The 11,330-nt window shown below is 42.9% G+C and overlaps 1 protein-coding gene across 1 annotated transcript in view; it reads left to right on the forward strand.

Annotated features, from left to right (window-relative positions):
- The window catches only part of PRKCQ (protein kinase C theta), a 125,590-nt gene extending 119,550 nt beyond the window's left edge, over positions 1-6,040 (forward strand). Inside the window, exons 16-17 of the mRNA XM_045072353.1 lie at positions 270-398; positions 2,709-6,040. Coding sequence (XP_044928288.1) covers positions 270-398; positions 2,709-2,864 — 285 coding nt within the window. The 3' untranslated portion in view covers positions 2,865-6,040. The remainder of the gene's footprint in view (positions 1-269; positions 399-2,708) is intronic.
- The last annotated feature ends 5,290 nt before the right edge of the window (positions 6,041-11,330 follow it).

The raw sequence follows: 11,330 nt of genomic DNA on the forward strand, positions 1-11,330 counted from the left end.
CAGGTTTATTTCCCTTGAAAGACAGCATTTCTAGGGCAAGGAAGCAAAAGCCCAGATTCTAGAATGTTCAGAAGGCTCATTTGAGGGAGAATGTTGTCACCAGTGTGACTGGAGGCAACGGTTGGTACCGGTAACTGGTAAGTACAAAACTAAGGTTAGAAAAGTCAAATTCCGTGGCTCTTGGCTTGTGCACTAAGAAATGTGATGTCCTCCGAGGCTGACGAGCTAGTCCCTTGAGAAGTAACGGCCCTCTTTCTGCTGCTGCTCAGCTCTTCGTGAGGGAACCAGAAAAGAGGCTGGGAGTGAGGGGAGACATCCGCCAGCACCCTTTGTTTCGGGAGATCAACTGGGAAGAGCTTGAAAGAAAGGAGATTGACCCACCATTCCGGCCCAAAGTGGTAAGGACCCACCGGGACCCTTTGCTCCCCGCCTTTCCTGCTATGCTTCTCCCCCAACCCCGGGCTGCCTGCCCGCCCCTCACCCCTGCCTGAGCCCCAGCTTTCCTCCTGGGTTCAGTTCTTAGAGGAAAGGGCTTCCTTAACTAGAGTTCAAGTTATTTGGCTGGTGGGGGAGCAGCCTCCGGGCTGAAGTCATGTACCTGCAGGAAAATGCACTGCTGGGCGTACATGCACCAGACTTAACACGCGTGTGCCAGGGACTCTCCGAGAAGATACGGAGCCTTTGCATGGGTACATCCATGCGCCATGGTCCCTCTACATGAGTCGGACTTGGATGTCAGGGATGTGGGAACCATCATTTCCGGGCTATTTATTCACGTCTGCCTGACATTTATAACTCATTCACGTAACTCTATTCTCTGATAGTGATTGTTTTGTGTCCTTCTGTTTAAGGAAGAAGTCAGTTGGGGCTTGGGAAAAGACAGGTCTCTAAATTCCCATGTGTATGCTCCCTAGCAAAAGTCACTAAGCTCCATACGGAAAGGCAGAATGACCTGGCCACATGCAGAACCGGCCACCATAAAGTGAAGACAAAAAAGCATGGTTAAGATGAAGGAGCTCTGCAGACGGATGTTGAGAATGGTGCAAGCATGGCTCAAATGGTTTATTTTACCACCATTTTTACAAGAATTGATTTTTTTTTTTTTTAAGAGTAAAGCAAAGTGCTGGGTTTGCCAGCTATCCCCACTCCTGGTGATTACTGGGAAAGAAGCAGGAAAGAACTGGGTAGATAAAAACCATCTCTGCTAAATTTTTTTGCATGGAGAGGGCATAGGCGTGTGGATTCCAAAGCAGAGTGCTTCCCTTTAGAAAAGAGCTACTCCTGTTAGGAGAGTAGGTGGCCAGAAGCAGCAAGTGTGTTCCCAGAGTTAGCAGAGTCCGTCTCAGCGTCTGTCCCCAGCTCTGGAGATGCCCTAAGTGTTCTACAGGCTGGCCTCGAGCACTCTTATTATTTGTGAAAGTGCCACGCCTAATCGATGAGCTAATAATTTGTGATAAAAGGATGAATACCTTTCAGCATCTATTGAGAGCATGGAGCATGGGGTGAATCTTGGAACACTACATCAAAAACTAATGATGTACTGTATGCTGACTAACATAACACAATTTAAAAAATGAATTTTTACCTTGTTTTAGCTCATCAGAATAATGTGACTCCTGTCTCAAATGCCATGGTACATCACAATCAACTTGATATTGTCCACCTAAAAATCAGAATTTTTTTTAAAGATTTTATTTATTTACTTGACAGACAGAGATCACAAGTAGGCAGAGAGGCAGGCAGAGAGAGAGGAGGAAGCAGGCTCCCCGCCGAGCAGAGAGCCCGATGCGGGGCTCGATCCCAGGACCCTGGGATCATGACCTGAGCCGAAGGCAGAGGCTTTAACCCACTGAGCCACCCAGGTGCCCCTAAAAATTTTGATCTATGCTTTCCCTATAGGACAATTCTTGATTCTGCCAGTGGGAAGGAACTTCCCTCAAATGCTGTATAAAGAACTATTTTTAGGCTCAGCCACAGGCCATTGGCCTCACCAGGCTAAGAGCCCCCTTGAGGGGCTGACTCTTAGTTATGCTCATATATACAAAGGGGACTTTTTGATAACATTCAAAAAATTGAACCATCCACCACAGAAAGCAGTATTTATAAATAGATGCTTGCTTTTACATTCTTCTTTTTTTTTTTTTTCCCTCATGGACACCAGTGGACTGGGTGGCTTGAGGGAATCTATCTACCTGTGGTCCCAATCTGTCTGTGGAAGACAGTCCAAGGTGGTTAATAATAAGATTAGCACAGGTAGAGGAACTAACAGTAGTGGAGGACATTCATATAAGAGCAGGAATACCTAATCGAGAAACTCCCGCCCTCGGTTCCCACCCTCCGCCCCCCCCACCAAACTGTCCCTGAAGACTGAACGGGAACAGGTCAAATTTGGGTTCCCTGCTGCTTCTAAGTGCCCCAACCCCGTCTCATGTAAACTATTAACCAGAAGCAGGACATCCTATCTGAATGTATATAGTGAAGTTCCTTTACATGAATTTAGTTGTGCTATTGCTAAGTGAATGCCTCAAGGTCTTGGAAATAGTCCACAAATGCACACATGCAACCACCCGTAAGTATTCCTTGTTTACCTGCGGTGCGCGCCTTGTCCTACCGTGACCTTAGCCTAGATAACAAAAATGAGGATCATTAATTCAGTGGCTGATTTTCTTCCCCTTTTCCCTCCACCCCTCCCTTGAACCCTCCTCAAGAAATCACCGTATGACTGCAGCAACTTCGACAAAGAATTCTTAAATGAGAAACCCCGGCTGTCGTTTGCGGACAGAGCCCTGATCAACAGTATGGACCAGAACATGTTCAGAAACTTTTCCTTCATTAACCCAGGGATGGAGAGGTTGATATCCTGAAGGACCTCCCCTGACACACGAGGGAATATGCCTTGCGTCTGCAAACCTGTTCCAGTGACGCTCCTTGGATGCCTTTTCACCTTGGGAAAGAAAAGAAACACTCAATCATACAGGCTGAGACCTTTTAGCTCCTCAGTGACTTCGTATCCGCAGCAGAAGCCAACTCCACTCCACTACTAACCACGCCCTTTGGTGCCTCTCCTGTGGTCACTCTTGAAGCTAGGTCATTACTAACCATAGCTACTGACTGGCACGATGGCTCTCCTCCACACTGTGGAAAGACCTGAAAAGTTCATACTGCTCTAAATCACAGCTCTTCCCCTGGCCACCAACAGCTGATCAATGACCTGAGGGACACAGGGAGCACTGACTTCTCAAGACCGAAACAGGATGTCACCAGCTGCAGGAGTGGACGTCATTCAGACGCAGACAAGGAACCACTGACCCGTTTGGTTCTGTTCGCATCCGTGGAAGTGTAAATGGTGGTGGGGGCAGGCCTGGATCGGTGTTTATGGGAATTCTTCACAATAAACGTAGCTTGTAACTTGAGATTTACAAATCCATTCATTCTGATTAGCCCTGAAGTTCTCGGGAAGGAGGAAATGGAAAGTAAGAAGAGCTCATGTCACTGAGATGGAGGGTTTAATAAAACACCTGCTGTGGCCATCTTGTCAACACAGACATTAGAGTCGAACCAAGATAGAGTCATTCACTCCTCCCCGTAGAATTACTTCATCCGCCCATTCTCAGCTGACTTCAGTATCAGTGGAAGTCACTCATTACCATCCGCTTCACACTGTAACAAGAAAGGAAGTGCACAATTCTTCCAACAGAAGAGAAAACCAATCTCTTATTATGCCCTTAAAGTTGATTTGATGACTCATTTGTCTCCCGTTAGGCATTATTCAAGATAAAAGACCTATGCATGCTACTGGTAGCAGTTGATCCTGTTTAACTAGAATTCTAGCTATACATTTTTAAGTATCTGTGCTGTTTGTATATTTTGATAAAATATTGTGACTTAATGATAAAGAGGTGGATATGTAAACCTGGAATAAAAGAAAGAAAGAAAGACGCCTCCTAATAGTTTAATTCCCTACTTGTGCCCCCAAGAACTTGGGTTTTGTCGTGCTTATATCAAAATGTAGCTAGCATTGAGTTGATGTTGTAAATTTTGGGAATCATGAAAAATCCCCAAATGGGCGAGAAACTCGGGTGACTTCTAATTACTGTTATGTTCCTCTTTCTCTTCACCCCAAGATGATCTGGGAGTGGTCCATGAGTGCTGCCTCGACTCCAATCCATATCTCCAGTTCTAATCTTGTTCCCAGGCTTCAGTTTCCACTGACTTGCTCTATTTTCTTACAGCTTCAACCTCTCTTGTGTTTCCTAACTCTGTTACTGGCACCATCATGGGTCCACTTGTCCAGGCTCAGAACCTCACAGTCATTGTCAACTGTCCCTTCCCCCCCCTTTTTTTTTAACCAAATCTTATAATTCTGCCTCTACAGTCTCTCCAAAAGACATACTTGTCTCTGCTTTCTCTCCTGCTAATCACGTCTGGATTAGTCTCCCTATCCTAAGTCTTTCTCCCCATTTTAATTAATGTACACATCATACTTATAAACTACAGGGTAGAAATAACTTTTCCTCTGCTCTCTTGTGTTAAGAACCCAGGGCCTGCTGATTAAATTGACAAGAGAAGCACACTTATATGCTATACTCATATATGTAGGAGTGCCCAATAATGGATAATTCAAAGAGTAGTTAGAATTTGGGATTTAAATAACCTGGCTTAACAGGATAAAGTATGGATGGGGAGAGAAAGGTCTCCTATGGGAAGGACAAATAGGTTTCTTTAAGGAACGTAAACAGGGTTTCAAGAGAATATTACAAACTTTCAGAAGTTTGTAATGATGCTTGTCTACAGAGGGATGAGTGGTCTTCCATCTTCCTCAGGGCTGTAACATCCCCCCGGAGGGAGGACTTATGGTAAGTAGGTTTACTCTTGGTCTCACTCCTACAAACAGACCCACTGTGAAGGAGAAATTTTGGGCAGTTCTCAGAAATTTCTGCCTTGGTCAGATAAGGAAAGCTCCAAGAAGCCCTCTTCCTGCATCTGCTGAATCCCAAGTGTCTTTAACTTAAAATAGTATTTATTATTTATGAAACATAAAAATATTATCTCCAAAAATCAGTTTTTTAACCCCATTCATGTTCAAAACTCTGTGTAATCTTCACTGGTTAGGGAAAACCCATACAGAGCCACCCATTTTGTCCTCAGCCTCTCTACCTGACTTCCCATTTCCACCTGTCATGCACCTGTGCTCCAGGCAATCTGAATTTCTTAGCACTGCCTATAAACTCCCACCAATTCCCACCTCTGGGGCTCCCTGATACTAGCTTTTCAGCCTAGAATGCCATTTCCACACAGTCAACATCTTTCTGTTTCTCAAGACCCAGTTCAGTTGACGTGTCTGCCACCAAGTTTCCCAGTCCTGGGGTATCCCATGAGCTATTGTAGAAAGATGGCAGCTCAGTTATGATTACAGCATTGCAGAAGTCACTGACTTTCCTGGATGGGATTTTCTCACCTATAAAATGGAGCACATTATCAATAGTGTATTGGGTCGTTGTGAGAATAAAAGATGATCTGGCACAGTGGGGGACCTTAGTGCATGCTTCCTAAATGAGAGTTACTGTGGTGCTTTCAAGTTGGTCATGAGCCTGCCAGAAGGTATCTGTATCTATATGTACCAACCTACCCACCTACCTCCCTATCTAAAAAGATAGACAAATATCTACAGATGTACCTTAGAGAGATTGTGGGTTTGCTTCCAGACCACCACAGTAAAACAGGTATCATGATAAGGTGAGTCAAGTGAAGTTTTTGGTTTGCCACTGTATATATGAGAGTTATAATTACACTGTACTCCATTAAGTGTGCAGTAGAGTTGGGTCTTCAAATAAATCAATGTATGTACCTCAATTTAAAAATATTTAACTGCTCAAAAATGCTAACCATTGTCTGAGCGTTCAGTGAGTCATAACGTTTGCTGGTGGAGGGTCTTGCCTCGATGTTGATGGCTGCTGACTAATCAGGGTGCTGGTTGCTGAAGTTTGAGGTGGGGGTGGCAAATTCTTAAGTAAGACAACAATAAAATTTGCCACAGCAACTGACTCTTCCTTTCACTAATGTTTTCTCTGTAGCATCTGGTACATTTGAAAGCATTTTACCCATATAGAACTTATTTCAAAATTGGAGTCAATGCTCTAAAATCTTCAAAACAAAGAGGCAACCCACAGAATGGGAGAAGATACTTGCAAATGACAGTACAGATAAAAGGTTGATATCCAGGATCTATAAAAAACTCCTCAAACTCAACACACACAAAACACATAATCATATCAAAAAATGGGCAGAAGATATGAACAGACACGTCTCCAATGAAGACAGACAAATGGCTATCAGACACATGAAAAAACGTTCATCGTCACTAGCCATCAGGGAGATTCAAATTAAAAACCACATTGAGATACCACCTTACACCAGTTAGAATGGCCAAAATTAGCAAGACAGGAAACAACATGTGTTGGAGAGGATGTGGAGAAAGGGGAACCCTCTTACACTGTTGGTGGGAATGCAAGTTGGTGCAGCCACTTTGGAGAACAATGTGGAGATTCCTCAAGAAATTAAAAATAGAGCTTCCCTATGACCCTGCAATTGCACTACTCGGTATTTACCCCAAAGATACAGATGTAGTGAAAAGAAGGGCCATCTGTACCCCAATGTTTATAGCAGCAATGGCCACGGTCGCCAAACTGTGGAAAGAATCAAGATGCCCTTCAACGGACGAATGGATAAGGAAGATGTGGTCCATATACTCTATGGAGTATTATGCCTCCATCAGAAAGGATGAATACCCAACTTTTGTAGCAACACGGACGGGACTGGAAGAGGTTATACTGAGTGAAATAAGTCAAGCAGAGAGAGTCAATTACCATATGGTTTCACTTATTTGTGGAGCATAACAAATATCATGGAGGACATGGGGAGATGGAGAGAGAAGGGAGTTGAGGGAAATTGGAAGGGGAGGTGAACCATGAGAGACTATGGACTCTGAAAAACAACCTGAGGGTTTTGAAGGGGCAGGGGTGGGAGAATGGGGGAACCGGTTGGTGGGTATTAGGGAGGGCACGGATTGCATGGAGCACTGGGTGTGGTGCAAAAACAATGAATACTGTTATGCTGAAAAGAAATAAAAATTTTTAAAAAATTGAAAATCTTGCTGCTGCTTTATTAAGGGTTTTCAATGTTCTTTGCCCAGATCGATCAGAGGAATCACTATCTATGGCAACCATAGCCTTATGGGATGTATTCCTTAAATAAGTTTATGTCACATTCTAAATCCTTTGTCATCATTTCAACAAGCTTCATAGCATCTTCACCAGGAGTAGATTCCATCTCAAGGAACCACTTTCTTTGTTTGTCCTTAAGAAGCAATTACTCATTTGTTCAAGTTTTATCATGAAATTGTGGTAGTTCAGTCCCATCTTCAGGATCCACTTCTAATTCTAGGTCTCTGGCTATTTCCACCTCATCTGCAGTGACTTCCTCCACTGAAGACTTGAGTCCCTCAAAGTCATCCAGGAGGGTTAGAATCAACTTTCTTCAAATTCCTGTGAGTGTTGCTAATTAGACTTCTTCCTATGAATCACGAATGTTCTTCATGGCATCTGGAATGGTGAATCCTTTCCAGTGGGTTTTCAATGTACTTTGCCCAGATCGATCAGAGGAATCACTATCTATGGCAACCATAGCCTTATGGGATGTATTCCTTAAATAAGACTTGGAAGTCAAAATGACACTTTGATCCATGGGCTGCAGAATGGATAGTGTGATAGCAGGCATGAAAACAATATTAATTTTATTGCCTGTCTCCATCAGTGCTCTTGGGTCACCAGGTACATTATCAGTAAGCAGTCATATTTTGATAGTCATGTTTTTTCCTAACCATCAGGTCTCAACAATGGACTTAAAATATTCAGTAAACCATGTTATAAGCAGATGTGCTGTCATCCAGGCTTCATTGTTCCATTTATAGGACACAGGCAGAGTATATTTAACATCTTTCTTAAGGTTCCTGGAATTTTCAGAATGGTCAGTGAGCGCTGGCTTCAGCTTAAAGTCACCAGCTACATTCACCCCGAATAAGACAGTCAGCTTGTCCTTTGAAGCTTTGAAGCCAGGCATTGACTTCTCTAGCTGTGAAAGTCCTAGATGGCATTTTCTTCCAATAGAAGACTGTTTCATCTACATTGATAATCTGTTGTTTAGTACAGCTACCTTCATTATCTTAGCTAGATCTTCGGGATAAATGGTGGCCTCCTTTTGCACTTTTATGTTATGGAGACAGCTTCTTTCCTTGAAAGTCATGAATCAATTTCTGCTGGATTCAAGCATTTCTTCTGCAGCTTCTCCACCTCTCTCAGCCTTCATGGAATTGAAGAGAGTCAGGGTCTTGCTCTGGATGAGGCTTCGGCTTAAGGGAATGTTGTGCCTGGTTTGATCTTCTATCCAAGACCCCTAAAATTTTCTCCTTATCACCAATAAGTCTGTTTTGCTTTCTTATCATTCCTGCAGTCACTGAAGTAGCACTTCTAGTTTCCTTCAAGAATTTCCCTTTGCATTTCCAACTTGGCTAACTGTTTGGTGCAACAGGACTAGCTTTCAGCCTCTGCTGGCTTTCAACATGCCTTGCACGCTAAGTTTACTCATACCTAGCTTTTGATTTAAATGAGAGGCATGTGAATTTATCTCATTTGAAAACTTAGAGGCCATTGTAGTGTGATTAACTGGACTGAACTCAACATTATTGTGTCTCATGGAAAAAGAAGACCAGAGGGAAGAGAGAAAGAGAGATGGGGGAATGGCCAGCCACTGAAGCAATCAAAACCCACAAAACATTCATGATATATTATACATATTATATATAAAGTTTTCCATCTTATATAAGGTGCAGTTCATAGCTATAGGTATACCACAGATCACCATGACAAATAAAATGAGAATGAAAATTTTGCAATATTGCAAGAATTACCAAAAGGTGACAGAGACAGAAAGTGAGCAAAGGCTGTTAGAAAATAACACTGTGGATGCAAGCCTACCACAAATCTTCAATCTCTAAAAAACAAACAAATAAATAAATAAATAAAAGAAAATAAGAAAAAATGCATATCAGTGATACCAAACAAACAACTTATGCTTCAAACAAGATACACTCATTTGAAGATGGATAGACAGGCAGACAGATGTATCTATATCTTTAGATAGATGTTCAGATAGATTTGAGATATATCGCATGTGTCTTATAAATCATGCCAATCAAATTGGCAACAAGAGAAATAGTTATTGACTGTCTCCACCAAGCAGTTGAGAACAGACTCTGTGACATTACCTGAGAGGCTGTTGCCAGCCACTTTGCCTTGGTACTGTGAAGTGACTGGAAAAAAGAGAACCTAGCAACTTGAGTTAAAATGGAATTCTTTTTTAATTGGTTAATTAAATTAATTGGTTAATTAAATTTAATTGGTTAATTCTTTTTCTCCTGGTTATTGGGTGGTCTCCAAGCTCAGAACAGCTTATAGGTGGAGCCTCCTAAGTTAGTCTCCCAACCCGCCCCTTGTGGAGAGATTGCTGACCCCAGATGGGGTCCAAGTTGTCAGTCCAGCCCTAGCCAGGGTGAGGACCAACACAAATTAACAAGAAGGGGCTTAATTCTCCCTGTTGAAATGAAGGGAGAGACCTCTCCCCCTCCTCTTCCTTTTCTTTCACAATGTCTCTCTGTTTTTTTCAAATATATGCAAAACTTTACCATGGCAAAGTAATCTTTGCAGGTCTCACAATTCAAGAATGTTTACTCGCTGACTTGGGAGCCATCCTTTTGAAATGCAGACTTCAAGGGAGATAGCTCCCCTGCATCCCAGTTCCTTTAGGAGGGTAAGAACCTAACTTTATTGGGCACCTGGCTTCCATTTGCAAAACTACCTCCTGTCCTAAATATATGAGAAGTCCAGTCCGTTCTCCGCTGGATAAAACCAGCACAGATCCTCTCTGCAGCTCCCATGAACTATGTGTGGGAAAAGATGCTGTAACTTCCTCTTGTTTATCTCGAGAACACGTGTTTCTGAGAGATGGCATCTGCTTCAGTGCGTAAGGCATCTCTGTCTCTACCATCTCTTAGCAGATCACCTGTGGTGCATGTTACAGTCTGGTTTAATGTCTACTCAGTAACAAAACGGTGTTCTTTCTCTCCCAATCCCGTGGAGAGGTTTTCTGGATTGAGAAAAGATTTGGGGTTTTTAAATTACACTACCCCAACACTAGCTTCTCCGAGCTGTCCCTCTACGGAGGGGATATGGGACAAGAAGCGCTTTTGTAACTATCTGCCTTAGTCCAGTTACCCTGAAGACAGCCTGGCATGAAAAAAATTCTAATATTCTATTTAAAGGCACACTCTTGTGCTTCCTCTTAAACTCTTCTTAAATGATTAGAAAACCATTAGGTCGGTCTGTTATTTCTCAGACATTTTCTTTTGCTCCCCAATCAGAAAATCATTCAACAAACATTTATTGTGCACCTACGATATGCCTAGAAGTACCTGACTTGTCTCCAAGACCCTCCCGAAAAACTCTGTGAATTTTCCATCTGCTTCCTATTCCGTCCAAGATGTGAACTACTCAAGAATATTTAGCCCGAAATTTGGTAACTACAGTTGTCAGACACATGATCTTTTTTATCTATGTATTTTTCTCCCACAGATAAAAACTTTTTTTTCTTAAATGGTGATGCTATTCCTGAAGCAATTCCCTGAGGCGGTCTGCAGGGCTAGTCCGGCTGCTTCCTTGCAGAGAGCACCCTGTGCCCTGAGTGGGGAGGAAGGCGGAGGAACTTCTATCTTCAAGGCAAGGTGATGGGTTAGTTTGTAGTCAGACTCAGCCGTTCTTTTCCTGGTAACAACCTCCGCGCTATTGCAAAGACTGCCCACGTGAGGCCTGACCTTCAGGGGACAGCAGGCACACCGACAGACCAGCAGGACCATGTGGAGTAACAGAAGATCAAAGACAGAAAAGCACATTACAGCCAGATTTCCAGCGCTGCAAATATTTGGATAAGGAGTTTGAATGCCATTCCGTGAGCAAAGGTGGAGCCCACTGAAATTATGCCAACAAAGCACAGTGCAATCCTCAAGGCATAAGCACCAGAAACACAAGTGAAATAAATCTTAATTTAAAAAAAAAAAACACTTTCTGCCAACCTGGAAGCAAATTCTCTGAAGCAAAGAGCCACTCAGAGTTTCCTACACATGAGATCATATCATCTGAGGAGGAGTTCTTAGCCCTCATACCCTCACGAAAACAATGAGTGAACAATCATTCAGGGAGGCAGGTAGCTGGGGGTGGGGG

This window comes from Mustela putorius, unplaced genomic scaffold (assembly GCF_011764305.1).
Source record: "Mustela putorius furo isolate JIRA1106 unplaced genomic scaffold, ASM1176430v1.1 tig00004033_pilon_pilon_pilon, whole genome shotgun sequence".
In the NCBI taxonomy this organism is placed as follows: domain Eukaryota; kingdom Metazoa; phylum Chordata; class Mammalia; order Carnivora; family Mustelidae; genus Mustela; species Mustela putorius.